Source organism: Python bivittatus, unplaced genomic scaffold, assembly GCF_059951505.1.
Source record: "Python bivittatus isolate LINGU-HERP-01145 unplaced genomic scaffold, Pbiv_v1 ctg000190_np1212, whole genome shotgun sequence".
NCBI lineage: Eukaryota > Metazoa > Chordata > Lepidosauria > Squamata > Pythonidae > Python > Python bivittatus.
This window is the reverse complement of record NW_028277042.1, coordinates 16,873,717-16,893,090: the sequence shown is the minus strand read 5'-3', so window position 1 is coordinate 16,893,090 and position 19,374 is coordinate 16,873,717. Positions and strand designations below refer to the sequence as shown.

General features: G+C 39.3%; 1 protein-coding gene across 4 annotated transcripts in view; it reads right to left on the bottom strand.

Annotated features, from left to right (window-relative positions):
* RBL2 (RB transcriptional corepressor like 2) overlaps window positions 1-19,374 on the bottom strand; it is a 22,866-nt gene extending 3,492 nt beyond the window's left edge. The window contains exons 1-21 of one of the 4 annotated variants that reach the window (XM_088136133.1): window positions 18,976-19,373; window positions 15,729-15,859; window positions 15,236-15,436; window positions 13,123-13,187; window positions 10,543-10,671; window positions 9,885-10,045; window positions 9,734-9,798; window positions 8,188-8,374; window positions 7,426-7,592; window positions 6,548-6,657; window positions 6,010-6,113; window positions 4,932-5,069; window positions 4,660-4,824; window positions 4,353-4,464; window positions 3,531-3,788; window positions 3,043-3,314; window positions 2,671-2,847; window positions 2,475-2,546; window positions 1,944-2,046; window positions 1,116-1,321; window positions 479-643 (exon numbers count right to left, since the gene is read on the bottom strand). In XM_088136133.1, coding sequence (XP_087992259.1) covers window positions 479-643; window positions 1,116-1,321; window positions 1,944-2,046; window positions 2,475-2,546; window positions 2,671-2,847; window positions 3,043-3,314; window positions 3,531-3,788; window positions 4,353-4,464; window positions 4,660-4,824; window positions 4,932-5,069; window positions 6,010-6,113; window positions 6,548-6,657; window positions 7,426-7,592; window positions 8,188-8,374; window positions 9,734-9,798; window positions 9,885-10,045; window positions 10,543-10,671; window positions 13,123-13,187; window positions 15,236-15,436; window positions 15,729-15,859; window positions 18,976-19,257 — 3,270 coding nt within the window. In that variant the 5' untranslated portion in view covers window positions 19,258-19,373. Of the gene's footprint in view, window positions 1-478; window positions 644-1,115; window positions 1,322-1,943; window positions 2,047-2,474; window positions 2,547-2,670; window positions 2,848-3,042; window positions 3,315-3,530; window positions 3,807-4,352; window positions 4,465-4,659; window positions 4,825-4,931; window positions 5,070-6,009; window positions 6,114-6,547; window positions 6,658-7,425; window positions 7,593-8,187; window positions 8,375-9,733; window positions 9,799-9,884; window positions 10,046-10,542; window positions 10,672-13,122; window positions 13,188-15,235; window positions 15,437-15,728; window positions 15,862-18,975 lie in introns of those variants that run through there. The other 3 variants (XM_088136131.1, XM_025165509.2, XM_088136134.1) reach the window with 3 other exon arrangements.

Sequence of the window (19,374 nt, the reverse complement as noted above, 5' to 3'; positions counted from 1 at the left end):
CATGCACATCCAGTTGTGTTGAACTTCAATTCTTGTAATTCCCCTAAGCAACATGGCTGAAGTTGCCTCAGTTCCCTACCCCATAAATTAATATTTCAAGATTACATCTCAAATCCCCCCACCCCCAAAGTTCAAATAATGCTTTTTTGTCTAAATCATTGCACTCTTTTTAAGAGATGCTCCAGCCAACATTCATTCTGACAAATAAAGTTTTGGAAAAAATATTAAATACTTGAATAATATTATTGAAAAATAAAACGTTACATAACAAGTTTGTATTTTATCTTCCAAATATTTTCTCTCTCTTGGTGATATAAATAATGACATTCATTGGCAATCCAATAAGGCATGAATATTTATGAAGAAAAAGATATACAGCTTGCTAAATCATGTAGTTATTGATTTATTAAAATGACATAACATTTCAAAATACTTCATGGCTAATGGCACCATTTGGAGATCAAACGGCAGGGCTTACCTTTGATGGACTGCTGCTGAAATAGTAGAATATTTTCTCACGCCGAGAGAGTGCACACTCATTTTTGTGAGGGGAAATGTAAATTGGGTGGTTTTGAGACAGCTGGATTCTGCGTGGAGAGCCACTTCTCACAAACGGATATGGAGACAAGGGAGGAACATCAGTCTGATGCAGAACAGCAATAAAAGGAACACACAGTCAATAAGCAAGCAGAGAAAAGAGGGTGTAATCCATTTGGCCATTTACCGTCACCACAACACATCCACAACACGGGCCTGACCAATTCAGGGATTCTATATAAGAATTGTGAAAAATTTTCAGAGTACTTGCTCAAAATTTAGCCTACAGGATACAAGAGTTCCCTGTGTCAAATATAAGGTGGTTCCATTTTGTTGTAAGGCAAAGGACTTGGCTTTATTTAAGATGTATTTGCAACAGGCTCAGACTTAAAACAGTGCCCTTCTTGTTACTTCCAGCTTCTGCCCAGATCACAAGTCAATATCCACACACGCACCCAAAAAAGGATTATGTTACATATATCGTGATGGCAGGACAATCTGAATAACTCCAGTTGTTAATCAGACAGGTAGTAGCTTAGCCGTTCCTGAGAAGGAAGGAAGGAAGAAAGGCTACTTACTCCATTGGCTGAAGAGTATTTCAAGGCAAAGTCTTTAATCCGGTCTGTGTAGACGTTGTTGTAAAACTGAATCAGATCTCCACGTTCCTCTTCCTCAGTATCACTGTTGGCTCCGGTCAGTCGCGTTGGAGTTGGAGGAGCGCTGCTCGGCTGTGGGACGGGCAGGGTGCTACTCGACCTCATAACTGGGCTGGAATCTCTGCTTGCTGCAAAGACACGTTGAAATGCACTGGGTCAGATATTTTTATGAAGCCGCTGTCTATGCCAACCCTTCTTTTGATCTACAGTCTTCTTTCTTAAAACTATCCTGCAGGTCTTTATCTTCTTTCTGCTAAGTCTTCATCAGCAATATAGGCAAGGCAAGCAAGGTCCCTCCTGCATGTGGCTCGTTAGAACCCAAAGATGCTTTTAGTTCCTAAAAACTCAATAAATGGTCCCATTTTCCAAATATACTTTTGCCATAACTTCTGTACACAGGAACTTGAAGTGCTTCGACTAAGCATTAAATCTACACGTATGACATCTTTGACCCCAGAACTATGTTACACATTTACCCACCTATGGACTCAAATGAGTAACTGCCAGAAAAGTGTGCAGGAGAGACTTCATCTTAGCTGTGTTTTGCAATGTTTTCCATGAATTCATGGAAGTTTTTTTTTTTTTTTTTTTAAATAAGATTGGTAAGTTTTTAAAGAACAGGGAAAATACAGGATCTCGTCAAAAAAATAAAGATACACATTCACCTTAATGTCACCACGTGCATATTATGATTAAAAAGGCCTTTCATCTTTTTTTTTTTTTTTTAAATTAGTGTTAATGGTCACTTACTTCTATCCTTATTTTTCTCCACTGGGGAATTCTGTTGATTGTTTGTGTCACTGGTACCAGAATGCCTTCGTCTTCTGCCTTTAATCAATACATTACGGTACACCTTAAAAAAGGCAAAATTATTTCAGAAAAAAAAATGGCCTTGCCTCATATAAAGCAGCTTTCAGCGGGAGGGTTATCCTTGCGTTACTTTTTAAAGACATCTCCAAGCATGCCCAGATACATGGAACTACTGCAAGCATATGCTTCACCCATCTGAAATGCAGAGGGAAGCGTTATTGGAGAGTGATGCCTGCATTTCTGCATGCATTTTATTATGGTTTTATGGAAGGCTGGTTTCTCATGGGGTATGACTGAACGTTATCTGACCTGATTGAGTAAAATTCTGTGCTAATCTTGAACGCTATGCCAATATATGGACTTTTCCCCTCAAAGCTAAAGTATTTGAACTGAAACAGTTGACCGAAGGAAAAAACCCGAGATGGCAACTGAATGGAGCATAAAGACTGGTTTCAAAGAAAACGCTCTTACGTGGCTTTTAGCTTGTGGCTGCATTCGGTAGCAGCGCATGATGTTCTGAAACGATGTGTCTTCTTTTGTAACCTAGAATACAAGGTATCCATTAGCTGACAAATATTACCACTTTAATTAGCATTAGATATTTTTATCTTCCATGTTTTTTATTTATTTATACACACACACACATATAATACTTGTGAAATTTTACCTTTGCTATTACATAAATAGCACACATTAACAGCTGGTCTAAATGTCGGTCCATCATGAGCTCCGAGCATTGTACCAGTGAAAACTCAAAACAGGTCCAGATTTTCTTCCTCAGCTCATCTGAAATATCCAGTTTGATGCAGAGATCCCGCAGACGAACGCTTGCTAAATAAAATACCTATTGAAGCCAGAAAACCCCATCAGAGCTAGCAGGCAACTATTTATTCACAGAATGAAACTTCTCACATCTGAATGAAAAAGCAAATTATGAAAACGCTTCACAGAAGCTCAGCCCTCAGGGAGAGACAGGGAGATCTGTTTTCCTAGCAAAACCTGCAGCACAGGGACCTATCCTTTTCCAGGCTAGATGTACCTTTCTAAAGAAGAGAGAGAGCGAGCCAGCCTTCCGGGACCTGCTGCCACCACTGCTGATTTGCTGTTTTGGCCGTCGTTCTCCAGGATGGCCAATCTGCTGGAACTGGCCTTGCAATTGAAGAGTTGTGCCAGCCATTTGTGGAGAACTCAGCGTCCCAGCAAGGGTCTGAGCACTGAGAGGTGGAATGGAACTAGGCAGCGATTGAGCCTGTCCACCAACGTTGACCTGGACTGGAATGAACGTTATGCCACCATTTTCATTGGCAATGCCTGTCAAAAGAAGTGGGGAAAAATAATCATGCTGCAAAGGAACAGGTTAGCTGATTGGTGCTTCCCCCCCTCACCACTCCCTTTTGGACAGGAAAAATAATTATTTTAAGCTGGAAGATTACATGTTAGGGTGAGCCCTCCTTAGCTTAGCCACCAGTTCAATGTCCCATGGTTTAAGGAAGCATTATTTCTCACCCATGCATTTATCCTCCTCACCTTGTACAGGTATGGTAACTGTCTGCCCGTTGTTTGCAGTAACTGTGGCAGTTGCCACTGTTACTAAAGTCTGCCCAGGCACTGGAGTGACGGGAATGGTTTCGGAGGAGACGTTCTGAACAGGCACCGTACTGATCACGGGCTGCTGAGAGACTCTCACGGGCGTCCGAGCGGCCTCAGCCGGGGTGTCATTATCAACAAACAGCCTTCTTCTGGTAGGGTTGCTGGTTGGGGAGCTATACCGTTCGTAAAGGGTGGCTGGAGAAAAGGAAATGCCTGCAGATATTACAAAGGGAAGGGAGGAAGAAAATCACACGCAATATAACCGTGGCCTGTGAAAAGAAATTAAGGGCAAACGAAGGGCTTATTTACACTGAAGGTATCCATATAAATCCCTGAGCCCCACCAGCAGGGGGCTCCTTAGACACAGTGGGCTCAGGAGGCAGATCAGAGCAGCTGTGCGACAGTTCGTGATTGTCACCTCCACACAAACTGACAAGGGTTGGACTTATGGCTCTGCTAGATTATTTTTCTGCTGACTAGGAAGAGAAGGAAAGGAAGAATACGTGGACGTGTCACAGGAGGAAGACAGTAAATGGAATATCTCTAAGTACTTTCTTGAGGCTTACTGCCACTTTCAAACTTAGTTCAGATTCCACAAACTCAAAAAGAGAGTTTGTTGTTTTATTAATAATATATATGTTCTCAAAACTTGTTATTTTAAACAGAGGTCTGAAATGTTTTTCATGCTTTGGAATTCAACCTTCAGAGTTTGCCATTTCTGCTCAACCTTTTACCTTCTGCAAATTTGGAAAGGCTTACCCTTTCCCTGTGTTCCAGTTTCAGCACGAACTTCGTTTAATCTCCTTGGAGTTAAAGGAGAACCAGCCACGCTGTTCCCATTTGATCTTTCAAAATACTGAGGTGGCATTACCTAAAAACACAAAATATTTCATCACTTTAATATTTGGACACTGCTACCTAACAATTCCAATTGTTCCAAGTCTTTCAGGTGCATTAACTCCTGAGAAAATTTCTACTAAAAATCTTTGCACAAGTTACAAAGAAGTAAAAAGAAAAGAGAAAGAGAAAGAGAGAGAGGGAGGGAGGGAGGGGCCTTGTTGTTTACCTCTTCACAGGTAGGAACTTTATTTTCATTTTCTTTTATTTTGTCCCAGAGTGGAGATTCCATTTTCCATGCCAGACTCTCTAATATCTGTTCTTCAATGTGATTGAGATGTTTTACCACCTCTCTGCAAAGGCCATCTTCTGCTCTGATCAGGATCTCTATTACCTGCAATTTGCAATATAGGAATATACCACTCTGTGATTGTTTCCATTGTCTGTGCATTTAATAGCAATCATGTTAACTCATTAGCGCACTCAACCCAAAGGATTTACCTTATAAAAGTGGAAGGCAGGAACATCAAATACATCAGTGATGAATGGAAAACTGTCAGCTGCCTTGTAAGAGTAAATAATTATTTCAAGGCAGCAGGCCATGAGAGACTTGTGAAAGACATCATGCTCCAGGATTGCCTAGAATAAAAACAAATAGACAGAGGTTTGGTATAAAAATCAGGTATTTCTTGCTTGATAACACTGTCTTGTGCCCAAATGGCCAACAACAGATAAGTCTTTTTAAAATGCACATACAATGCTATCTGTCCACTAAGAAACAGATACAAAGTGGACTGAAGTGGAAGGGCTCACTGAAACGGCTTAGAAAAACATCTTGATTACATGTGCTGGTCTCCTAAGCCTTGTGATGATAGATAAGGCCCAGATGGCTTACTCTAGGTATACGGACTACACCCTATGTACACTGTGCACATAGCCTTCCCAGGCCACCTCAATTAAAGAAAGGAACAGATCTGCGTGTACTAATTCAGTTGTTTTTGGACAGTGGAACCATCAGAAAATGTGTCTGCCTGCACGACCTATTTGGCCATGTGCTCTTTCAGTACTTTTGTAATAGAAAGGCAGGCAGTGTCTCCTGGACTATGTTTGGTATAGTCAGATGTTTTAATCTAGCTGATTTTTTTCTGTTACAAGATAACACGATAGATTAGGCAATGTGCATCTGGATGTCAGGACTGTAGCAGGCCTTAAATTATGTGAATACTTGTACTCCATTGGCGGGGAATGAACACCTGTAACAGAAATAACTTAATTTCATGTCCACAACAATGTGCTTTAACTGGAGTTCAATACTGACTGTATTCATAAAAAGTGTAGCCACGGTTGGTTAAATCACAGTGGCACTCTTCATATTATGACTGTATAAAACTATCATGTTAGATGACTTGCCTGTGGAAAGCAGTGATTAAACTGAAGGCTGAATGTCTTACATCAGAATAGTAAGTATCAAACTCTGGCCTGTTTCACATTTTACCTCAGTGTTCTATGTTGCATTTTCCTATATATTCCATCAGTTTTTTTAACAGAACATTTACATAAATCACTGGACTATACTTACAGATAAGTCAGCATCTTCTAGTCTTTTCTTTTCTTGTTTTATGACAGATTCTAAAACCTTATAATAAAGGACCTCAGCAAGACGGAAGTGTTTTCCAACAAGATCTAAAATAATCGTATAATACAGAATAAGCACTGTTAATAAAAGTAATGTGAAAACCTTCAGGGTTTATTAACTGCCAGTAAAATAATCATTAAGGACACATAGAGATGTGCCTCACCCCCACCCCGAGAACTGGCTTCTTGATTTTAAACACGAATCATTTTAAAGTCTCTTGAAGTGAACATAAAATTAAGGACTAGCTTGTAGAGAAATAGAATTCCTGCTATACACTATACCTCATATATGTTAAGAAAGAAATAATAATAATTCTTATACCGTGCTTAGATGTAAGAATATACTAAATAAAAATGCTAACTAAATACTAAACTAAACTAAACTAAACTAAACTAAATACTTACAAAGTTTAATACTAAAGTCTTTTGGGAACATAAAACACAGTAAAAGTGCTTTTACAGATAGCACATCATATTCTTACCTTGGGAGAAACTCCCAGATTCTCTGCAAAATGGTGCCCTTTGTGAGTAAATTTCATACATTTCTTTTACTCTATTGGCAATTGACAGAGAAGGATCCCTTGAACATGTCCTATCAATGAACAAGTGAATAAAATAGATTTGCCATGTTTAAAAGAAAATGTCTGTGTGTGTATATAATTTTATACAGGAGGCTTTTAAAAAGAATGCTATTATTTTATCCAAGCATTTATCACAAAAAGAAACTGAAACTTGTGCTTAGTTTTGCAAGTTTACTTCATATTATGATGCATTGTTCACAAACTGATTAGTTATAACACACTGAGCATCAGCTAAAGAACAGACGCCACTTTTGTGGTTTAAAAAATGCATATAAAATCACATAGATTATGTACAGGTAGTCCTTTGCTTATGACTATTTGTTTAACGACTGCTCGAAGTTACAACAGCACTGAAGAAGTGAGTTATGACTAGTCCTTGCAGTTACAACCATCGCAGCATCCCTGGTCACGTGATCAAAATTTGGGCACTTGGCAATTGGCAAATATTTTCAACAGTTGCAGCATCCCAGGGTCACGTGATCACCCTTTGCGACCTTCCCAGGGGGCTTCTGACAAGAAAAATCAATGGGGGCAACCAGGTTCGCTTAATGACCACAGCAAAAAAGGTCGTCAAATCAGGCGCGACTCAATTAACGACCGCATCACTTAGTGATGGATGTTTCGGTCCCAGTTGTGGTTGTAAGTCAAGGACTACCTATAAGGAATTTTTAAAAGAGTGCCACTGCACCAACTAAATTAAGCCTGTGAAATTTCAGCCATTTGCCCAAATTTGAATTAGGCATCATATAACCACCAATTTGAGAACTACAAGTACTGACCTGAGAATTTGCTCCAGATTCTCACTAGGGGCATTCTTCAGGCCTGCCAACATTGTGTGAAGCCGTGTCAAGCAGTGTGTCGCTATGGAAATGGGGCTCATGTAAGGATCAGTATCCTTTATGTATTTCCGGCCAGTAAGAGGTGTTGATATTCTGAAAGATTTTGTCTAATCAAAAGATACAAAGATGAAAGACATTTCAAGAAAGTTACTGTACTTTCAACTAAAACTTGGATTTAGAAAATCACCTTAATCAACTCCAACAAGGCTTATCCCTGGTTATTCCTTCTTTGGACTGAAATCTGCCTCTTCTTCTAACCCATATATGGAGTCTCCCTACTAAGATATTTATACAGAACAATGCCCCTATAAAATGCACAAGAAAAAGAACAAGTACAGGGTCAGAGATAAACTGTTGGCATTTTCAGATCATCTGTGGGAGATGGGGCATTATGACTGCTTTAAAGAGACATGGAAATTCATTCACTAACCAATGTCTCTTAATCAGGATGCTACCATAAGCAAGACTGAGAAATACTTTAGGTCAGATATATGGTAAGCCAATTAAACTTTAAATCTTAAAAACGTACTATAAACATTAAATGAAATAACAGAATGTTTGTCAACAGATAAATGTCCCTCTTGGAATAAGTGAGCTTTTTCATTCTGTCCCCTTGGAACCTAGATTCTGTGTTTGGTGAGACTTTAAATAAGGCTGAGCACCAGAGAGCTAAACTCCAGAACAGACCATGTTTATACTCACTCGTTCAAAATGCTCCTGCAGATTATATTTCACTTGCACCCTTTCAGCTGGTTCCATGTCTGAAGCTGTATTTAAACATCTTCGCAAGGTTCCTATTTCCTCATCTGCATCTTCTCCAAGAAATATCCTCTCATCTAGATTTCCAACTGATAATATATATTCCTCATAGGCCTTGTTGATAGCTTTACTAGAGCGAAGAATGGAAGAAAGGCAAGTGCTGATCAAAGTATAAATGCTTGCAAACAATTGCCAAAAGCTTTTATAAGCCACAGACCCTGAACAAATACATCCGCTTATTCTTATTCTTCATAAGAAATGTTAATAAGGTCCTCAAAATAGTAAAAGAAGTAGCTTAAGCTAAAACTAAAATATTATATTGTATTTTAAACTTTTCACCCAACATTGTGAACCTATCAAAATGATCTACAAGGTTTTAATACTGCTTAAGAATTCCCCAGAGATTCTCTCTTGCAGATTATCTATGCTTACTTATTTATTCTAAACACTGGACATTCACCAGAACCCATTTCAATGTGCTTCTCTTGTTAATTTTGGTTTTGGTGCTTTCGAGTCAGTACTGACTCCTGGAGACTGCCTAGACTAGTCCCTGCAGTTTTTTTGGCAAGATTTCAGAAGTGGTTTGCCATTGTCTCCTTCCTAGGGCTAAGAGTGTATGACTGGTCCAAGGTCACCCAGCTGGCTTTGTGCCTAAGATGGGACTAGAACTCACGGTCTCCCGATTTCTAGCCTGATGCCTTCCCCACTACACCAAACTGGCTTTCCTTGTTAAATTTAGAGAAATCTAATTTTATTCCAGCTCCCCTAAAATTACACCCATCCAAAGCAGGGTAGATTGAATTGACTGGACATGTTCTCTTACCATTTAAGTTTTATTTTGAGTTTCTGACAAGATTGATTCAGCTTTATTAAAAAAAAAAAAAACAACCCTATACAGGTCGCCCAGAAAAACTTCACATAAACTATTTATTGGTAGTCAGAGTCTCTAAAGTGACATAATCAACTGCAAAATTCTGTTGTTTCATAATAAAGACCCATTGGGCCTGGATAAACTATAGCACAGAGTGTAAGTCATTACTCTTTCAAATTTCTTTCTTTCTAATACAAGTCAGAGCAATGTAATTAGATTTTGGAGCCTGCAGTGTAGATTCAAAAGGGGAAAGAAGAGTACAGAATTCAATCTAGGTATTTCCTCAAGGATGGAAATAATGTTTCTGTTAAAAGTCAAGGATTATGTTAGGTTCTATTCTAGTAACTCCAAACACAGTGAACTTCAGATACCATCATACCACTGCCAGCATACCCATTGTCAAAATGTTGGATTGAGAATTTCACTAAAAGCCTGAAATGTATAATCCACTAAACATACTACTTTTTTTTGCCCCTGGCATGTACAGTGATATTGGGCTAAGTTATGAAACCCAACTTGAATGGCAAGAGACTGTGAGATATAGAAGGCATAGAATAGTGGATCCTTTGTACCCAGAAAATCCTGAAATTACCAGTACCATTGTTTTGCAGTACTCACAAGCTTTCTGCAAAGTTTCCAGGATCCAAAAAACCTGTCAGGTTCTCCTCTTTTCCCTTCAGAATCTACAAAAAAGGAACTCAAGTTAACTGCCCATAATGGAGCTGTAGCGATTCTGAAGAATAGCTAGAATTATTATCCAATTATATACCTTTTTCTCAAAAAGTTTTTTCACATATGGCTTCCAGAAATGTTCTTTTATGCCCTTGGCTTCCAAAACCAAACCATCATGCAAGGAGCACAGTTTTTCAATGATGCAAGGAGCTTCAGACAAGAGTTTAAAATCCTTACTATGAAAATCTTCAGGCAGTCCTTTATAATGGTTAAGCAGAAAGGGGACAAGAGAGAGAAGTAAAAACATTTTTCTACCCTCCTAAATATACAGATAAAAGAAAAACAACCAAACCACACACGACCAATTTCCTGTTGTAAGATCTGTTGTTCTTTTAAAACTATAAAACAGTATTCCTGCTCTTCATTTTTCATCAAGTCAGATTTGTTTTCTTTTAATTAAATCTGAATATGAATAATTAGTTTTCCCTTATGGCATACTGTGATTTTTCTATGGTAAACTCAAAAGAATAACTAGATATCACAATAAAGCAAATGGATGAACCCTTTATCACAATATTTATGCAGTATTTTGTTAACCACATTTAAGATTAATTAAAAATTCATCAATAGCATTCTTGGAGAGCAGCATAATAAAAAGATATTATGCAGTATTTTGATAACCACATTTAAGTTAATTAAAAAACTAATCAATAGCATTCTTGGAGAGCAGCATAATAAACAGATATTAAATTTACCCTTAAAACATGGATTCAGAATCTCCTTACGATTAGGGCACTGCAAAGAATTCCCATAGACTAGATCAAGGACACACAGTAAGAGATGGTAGGAATTTACCAAATCATCACTGATCATAGGGAAATTGCCTGTGAGAGTCAACAGGAAAACAGATTAAAGAATTCAGCGGAAATTAATTTTTTTACCTAAATCAATAAATTTGTCTACCACAGAAGCACAGCTTTTAACAATAGCCAGTATAAAAGTTTCAAATTATGAAATAAAATACTCATTTATGTTTATGTTGCTATTCTGGAAAACGATGGGTGCAATGAAGAATAATAAAGCGATAACCATTTCAAAATATTTAAACATGGAAATCCAGTTTTTAACAACCTACTAAAACAGCTTCGATAGTAAAGTAAAAAGTACATCCAGTCATTTTTTTAAAAAAGGCAGAGAGAATGGGGGCCAAACATAAATCCAAAGGCTTTTCACTCAATAATTTGGAAACAATATAGGAGAAAGTCCTTTTATTCTTTCAGATAGACTCTGTAAGGCATCATCTTCTCAAATGAGCTTTTCCTTCTTAATAATCAGACAGGACCCTAATGAAATAGGCAGGTCCTGTGATAACTAGGTTCCAAGCTATTCCATTTTAAAAACTAAAATCAAGTATGTAAATGCATTCTGAAATATTTCTATTTAGTTTAATAGCAAGTTGAATCCAATGTTAAGTTGAAACTAATTCATGTTTCATATTAATATTTTAAAAATCTAATGTTTGTTTAAATTAGTGTTTCTAACATCAGTTTCTACAAAATGCTCCTTAGCAAACAATCAGCGTAAGATAGTGCTTCAAGGAACGCTTTGGATAGGAGAGACAAAATTATGTTTGCCATTTTGAGCTGCCAGAGAAAAAGCAAGACATAGATGCAATGAAGAAATAGGCACGATCAACAGTATCTCTTTATAATTATTCCAAAGGTTAACACGGCAGATGAAATCTTGAGAACATACGTCTGCATAATCAACAGTATAAACCAATTAGTTTGCCATTTGTTTCAGAACTGTTGTAAAAAATACATTAAAATGCTAGGATGATGATTATGTTGAAATGCACAAATATTCTATTATGCACTGACTTTGATATAGAAATGATGGCACAGCAATAATAGAGTAAATTTGAACAAAGCCATATTCGGTAACAACTGTTTTCTTAAATCAAAAGTTAAACACGAGCAAGTAATGTTTCCAAGCTCCAAATGAAGGGTCTTTCACTTCTTAAATGAGTCTATTTCCATTCAGAATAAATAGTCAAACTAAATATCACAGCTATTTAATGATGGTTTCAAATACCAAGTATTCTAAATTTAGATGAGCTAGAGATAATGATCTGTTATTTAAAAGGGGAAAACAAGAATACAAAATTAAGAGCCGTGCTGCTGATAATCAGTTGACAGGATCTTAGCATTTGTCCTACCATGTACCTTCACGGGGAAAGCAGTCTGAATCAGAAGCACGACATGCAACTGCAGGTTTTCTATGCAGAAAAAGGAACCTGTGATGCTGTTCTTTAAGCTGGAGAGCCTATCACTCAAACAAGCCCAAACTTGCCCTTTGAAGTTTGGTTGCTATGATAAAGGGAGCAGAAACCACTTCCCCCAACTAAAAGAAACAAATCAAGCTTCTGCGTATCACATGTTGAGTTCCTGGGCTTACCACTAGCATAAGCCACTTTTCTCCTTTTAAGGCACTGCATATTTGTGGAGTGGGTCTTTCCTATTGTATTAACAGCAAAAAAGTCATTTCTATGCTTCTCACTGACAGAAACATCTACTATTAATTTTTTTTTGGGGTATGTGTGTGTGTGTGCCTTCAAGTCAGTGTTTAGTCCTGGTGACTGCCTTAATACTGTTCAGCAGATGGGATTTCTTTCTTAATTGAAAGAAAGGATTTTTTCTGACTTTGCATTGATTTTTTTTTGTTTTAAGAAAATGCCACTTACTTTGAGGCTAATCCACCCAAGTCTATCAATTTGCTCTCAGTGATCCTGTATTTTTATTTATTTATTTATCTATACAATTGGAACATCATACTTTACTGGTAGGAACATTAACAAAACCCTATTTAACTTTTTTTAAACCTATTTAGATAAAAGGCTTGAATTGTAAAGAGAGGTTTTTTTGCTTAAAAGTTCTAGGAAACCGCTTTGCAGCGTATTCTGACATATTTCTTTTCTAATACTTACCACTATAAACTTAGGGAAAAAGTCCACAGAATACTTATTCTGCATATGAAGTGCAAAATTTGTCAGAATAACAATTTGCAACTGGTGTAAGCCTATTCTATAAAATTATAGAAACATTTTATACTGAAGTTCTGTGTTCATAATAAAAATAAAACCAAGATACCCTTTTAAGACTAACAGGATCTTTTATTAATTTGTCAAATCTATGTATCAATTCTAATCCAAAAGATGTCCTGCACCAATCTTTCTGCAAGCAAGCAAGCAAGAAGAACGGGCTGGTTGTCACGCAGCATCAGGGCAAATGCAATACTGTTCTTACACTCTAATCAAGGAAGGAACAAATTCTCACCTTTGGCATAAACAAAGAGGACCCAGCAAAACTGAAATACTTCAGAGACGGTGCAAGGTTGTCTCCTTTTTAGAAACGGAGCCATGAAAAAGAAACAAATGCATTATGTTTTGGTTATCTAATAAAATGTTTCAAAATGTTCTCCCCAAAAGAGGGTCAGATACATTCAGGCTGGACTATGAAAGTGGCACACACGGGCATTTCATTTCCCCTTTAAGCTGAGAGCCTGGAACCTTCAGGCTAAAAAAACAAAAATGAACTCTTTTTTTTTACTAAATACAGCAATGATTACTGCTCTTTTATTTACTAAATACAGCAATGATAATAGGCTGTAAATGAGCATATAATCATTTTATCAGTTACAAGCCTAATAATAGGATAATAGCAGAGTGATCAGTGGAAACACGAGCCAATACAGATTAACTCAGCAAGGACATTTCCTAAGAAAACAGTAATAAAGGAGACACAAACTATGAATTGCTCATACAGTACAAATACCCCAAATCATTTTGAAAGAAACTGTTTGATGTTGGGTAGAGCTGCAACAAGGCTTAAAATGGTAACTTTTAGAATACATCAAGAAAAAACAGGATTACTTTGGATACATCAGCCTCACATAGTAAATAAAGGCTGGGTTAAGAACCCATTCACACCTGAGGAACAAGAAATGACATCTTCTCGGGAAAAGAGTCCAAACTGAGGACACCAAATGGAGTGAAAATTAAAAAGGGGAGAGTTTAAGAATGTTTTTTTTCATTTTATGGAGAAAACGTAAAGAGTTGGCTGGCTGGCTGGCTGCTTCTATGTTTATAAGAACTGAACAACCCTCATACAGAACATTTATTTAACTTTGCTATACATTATTTGTGCTGTCATTCCTACTGTTTGAAATTGCAAATAAATAAGCATGCTACAGTGAAGTTACATCAACACTGGAATTACTTGGAGTAAATTAGGATGAGGGATCTTGAGCTTTATTAGTACATGGATGCTGCTGAACGATTCCTGTTGGCTTAGAGTTTCAGAAGCCAAAGAGAGCTCTTTTTGCCATTTCCTGCTGAAGCGGTGTCAATATTTGCATCTAATTTTGACACTGCACATTAGTGGAACCAGATTTATTGGCAGTGAGTGCACCCAATTTGTTGCTAACCTTGCTGAGTATCCTGCAATGGATATATTACAATGTTTCCATATGGCTGCATTGGATGACCGGCCTTACGTTACAGCGCAGGTAGCCAGGTTCTGTGCAGCGGCAATAACGATCCATCAACATCGGATAGGAAGCTAGCTGAAAGGTTCTGCAGTAATGGATTATAGTCAACCAGTATTTTAGTTTACATTAACAGGTGCCTTCAGAATGTGTTCCAAAAGTATGACAAATTTTATTAGAATTTGTAATATTTTATTATTGTTAGCTGATAGCTATTAGCTTAAACAAAGTCCATAGGCAGATTTTTACTTGTGTTGGTCAAAGAGCATATTAAACTTGATTATTAGATCTGCTAGTCCTTAACAGGACAAGCTCCTGCCATATAGATGTATTTTATATAAGTCCAGACACTATTAAACTCCATATAATTTTAGGTACTATGATTACATTTTAGATGTCATCAAATTTTTGTAATTTTAGATATTATTATATTTTAGGTATATTGTAGATACTATCTTACTTATATCTTAGACATGGACTGTTTCATCTGAATTCTACCTATGATTTTGTGCCAGGTTGTCTTATATATGTATCCTAAATATGTATTAAATGTTATCTAAAGATTTCTTAGTTTTATAAGTGAACATAGGTCACTCTTGAACAAACTTGTACTGGTCTAAGACTGTAATAAACTGTGATGTGATGTGATGTCATATGGCCGCATCCTGATGAATCACACAATGAGTCCTAGTGAGTGTTATGCACATCTAGACTTTGGGAAGTAGAAGATTATTTAAAGGAAACTACTGCTTTTCTGAGGAGTTTTTTTTTTTATTTTAATGTTGCTAGTATCTAGGTATTGCACTGTTGCTTGAGATCCTCGAAAAATCCTCTTGTTTCTCTCTACCTTTGGTGAGAAACTGAAGTTACCAATCAATCTTAAATTAAAACATGGACACATACCTTTGCTTTCTTCCTCTCTGCTGTCGTGGTTGGTCATCTTGAGGGTACTTGAAAATGTCCTGAAAAATGGGTTCATACTTCTTAAAAATTACAGCAGAAACTGTAAAGTTTCTTTCTAATCTTGTGGTACGTTCTCTGAATTGGGAGGGTAGATCTGCCATATCTTCCCATTTCTTCATCTTGTTAAAAAACTCTATCAAACTGAAGACATTTGCAATATCAGAAATTTAAACTTAAGAAATGTTTACATTCCAAAACATTGTGTTGAAAACTGATTCTAATTTATGTACCTCTGCGTGTCTATTACTTCGGGTAAACGTGAATAAGACTGCACAGTGAAGGTGCTTGCTAACTATCAGAAAATATGTGTTAAGGTTTCACTAGTAACCACAGCAATTCATACATTAAAATCAAAATATAATGTTCTGCAGTTGAGGTAACAGACTTTCTGAAACTTGACAATCTCAGTACTTCGTAAAATTTTAGAAGTTACCTTTGTCCTGAACAGCGTAATATCCTTATTAAAGATACATAGTTCCCTTCAACAGTTCCTCTGCTAACTGTTGGGACAGCTTTTCTGCAAGCCACATATAACGAACATGCCAACCAATGCAGATCATTTCCCTGTTAATTTAAAACAGTAAAATAAGTTGACCCATCTCTGAAGTCATACAACTGCAAGAAGTTTGTTCCTGATCGGGAATTATCTATGCTGTATTACAAACATCTTTTAAAATTTTGCTCAGTTCAAAACAAACAATTGTCACATTCTATTGGAAGAGGAAAGCTGATCCTGGGGGAACTGAAAGTGCCTACCACCTTGGGTATGCAGAAATAGTAGTAGGACTTCGTGAGTTCCAGTTTATATATTTGGGAAGGATTTACAAGGCTCACACTCACACGCAGGGAGAGGACTCTTGCAACAACCAATCTGCCTAACAGAACTGATGTAATAGCATGAAGAGTAAGAACTGTTACGCACTCAGTGACATTACCAATGAATTTCTCTAAATTCTATAATTATATTTCAAAAGGAAATATTTATTTCACTGAATTTCATGACTGCTGATACCATCATTTTCTTTGTTTTGTCTGTGTATGTTTTTCCAGCATATACAGTGTGTTATTATTACTCTCTTACCACTGAAAATTTCTACCCTTATCAGAGTAACTCAAGTTTCAGAATAATAAATGTCTGGATTAATTGACAAAAAGGGTAAAAACAGTACACATTCTATGAGACATGGATGGAGAGGTAGGGAAGATTAGGGAATGAGAGACCATGAATTCAGGCAATCATCCCTAGTGGAAAATTGCAGTGGAAATGCAGCCAATTCAAAAGTGAAATATTCACACTAGTCTACTAGGAAATGTACTACTTCTGGTTTATTTATCAAGTGGCCACATATAGAGAACCATTTACTAAACAGTACTATAATTTAATCATGATCCATATGCTGTTAGCCTAACTCACCAAGCAGGGTGAAAACTCTTGCCTCTCATACACATCCAGGATTTAATTAGGCAAAAGAACAAGCAAACAGCTTATTTATGATCAGGTGCATCTTTCTGCACTTAAAACTGCAGTATTTTAAACACATTAGCTGCAGACTATGTGCTTCAACAACTGGGTGTGTGAACACCGTATTATTAATTTGCAGGTCCACCTAGGTTATTATATGAGCCCTAAACCCTCAGGATAAAGTCCATCACTTTCACCTCCCCACTCACCTCCCCACTCATTACATGTTGTTTCTTTTATATGTTCTTCCTCCTTTCAACACAGCAGGCCTCTTATTTCTTTCATGCATTTACTCTTGTCTCTACGCTGCTTTTCTATGGTCCATCAGATGTATTGGGGGTACGGTTCACTAAGAGGAGCATTTATTTATTTCAATTTATCGGGTAGGATTAAGAACAATTCCCTGAAAGTATGGCAATGAAAGGACATCAAGCGATACTGACCCAGTTCACACATTAACCCACTTTCGGGGATTTGTGGAATACACCGATTCACCAATGAACACAATGGTCTGGCTTCACACCAAACCCAAACCAAAATAAAGGCTGAAATTAGCTAGACTTAGACAATGTGCTGACCTAGCCCTGGAGGGCTAATGCTTCCAACAACCCTTCCCTTCCAACTGCCTTTTGCATCAGGCTTCCCAGGGCTCCTGAGACCACCCAAAATCCTTCCAGATTCTCCCTCCTTTCTGCAAAGCTGCATCCCCCTCCCCAACAGGATAAGCTCATAAGAGCCCTGCGGATAGCAGTCCAATATGGTTTGTTTATTTATTTACTTAACAGATTTGTATGGCTCCCCATCTAAAAACACAACTCTGGGCGGTTCACAACAATAAAATCCATAAAAACAAAACAAACCCTGGTGCCTCAATCATCCTCTTGTGATGCCCCACAATCAACTCCAGACATCTTCACTCTACCCCAGCACCTGAGTAAAAAACCAGGTCTTGAAGGCCTTTTGAAAGGCTAAAAGGGTGGGTGGTTTGTGGTTCCAGTGGTTTTAGTCAGGGCTGCAGGTATAAAGATGGGTTCTAACTGTTTTAATTCTTAGGATTTGACAATGAAGATACTGAAGTGGTGGATAGCTTCTGCATTTTAGGATCAACCATCAACAGTAAAGGAACAAGCAGTCAAGAAATAAGTTGCAGACTAGTACTTGGTAGAGCAGCCACGAAGGCCTTGGAAAAGATATTCAAATACCACAATGTGTCATACCTACAAAGATAAGGATCGTACAACTCATGGTATTCCCTGTGACCCTCTATGGAAGCAAAAGTTGGACTTTAAAGAAGCAGGATAGAAAGAGTATTGATTCTTTTGAACTTTGGTGTTGGGGAAGACTCCTGAGAATCCCGTGGACAGCCAAGAAAACAAACAAATGGATCATCAAACAAATCAACCCAGAGTTGATTTGAGCACGAATGACCAGGCTCAAATTATCCTACTTTGGACGTATGATATAAAGACCTAGCTCTCTGGAGAAGCTTCTACTGCTGGGAAAGGTGGAAGCAAAGAGAAGGTGGTGACAAGCAGCAGGGTGGATGGGCTCAATTACAGTAGTGATCGGAGAAAATCTACCTAGGTAGTCGCTGGGAGTTGACAACTACTGGACGGCACATAATCAATTAGTTCTTAGGATGGGGGTTGAGCTGGGAGGCCATTTGGTCTGGTGCCTAGCGGGGAGGGTGGCTTTGCTTTTATCCTGCTTTCATTGCTTGCTGGGCACAGCCTCGCCTTGCCGCATGACCTGGGCGGCCCTGTGGCCCCCTTCGGCCCTTATTCCGCCTTTCGTATCTCTATGTAACCCAAGGCGGCGGACAGAGCTAACGCTCCCCATTTCCCCACCACCACACCCCGGTGAGGCCGGCTGGGCTGAGAGGGGAGGACCACCCAGCTCAGAGAACACCAGGGCCCCCTCCCCACCCCGAGCTACAGAGGCTCTCTTCCCCAAAGCCCCCCGAGCTTGAAGGGAGGCCTCCAACCCACCGTCCCCTGCCGTCTCGCCCCGCCCCTCCCTCCCCCGCGACCCCCACTGGCCCTCACGGGAGTGGCTAAATGCTTGGGGGGCTCTGTCCGCCGCCCAGCTGCGAATGGACCCCGCCCCCGCGAAGCAAAGGGCGCTCCGAGGCTTTGCTGCCCCCTGGCGGCGGCCGGCGGAGCCCCGCCCCGCCCCGGCCCCGCCCCCGGCCCCGCCGCCAGCCCCGCCCCGCCCCCACCTCCAGGGTGTAGTTCCTCCTCATGCTCTGGTAGCTGAGCCAGGCCTCGGCTCGGGCGCGCTCGTCCATGTTGAGGCTGCTGCACAGCTCCTCGTAGCGTTGCCGGGTGGCCCGCTCCGCCTCGGCCGCCGCCTCCTCTTCCGCCTCCTCTTCCTCCTCGTCCTTTTTTCCCTCAGCGTCGCGGGCGGGGGCGGCGGGGGCCGGCGCCTCGGCCTCCGCCGCGGGAGAGGCCGCGGCGCCACCTCCGGCCGCGGCCTCGCCGCTCTCCTCGCCGCCCAGCATCGCCTCTGAGGGGGAAAAGAAGACGGGCGGGCGGATAGAGGGTAGGGGCCGCGGCTCGCGCGAGCAGGCCCGCACTGCGCCTGCGCCGCGGGTTGTTTGTGTGCGTGGGGGGAACTC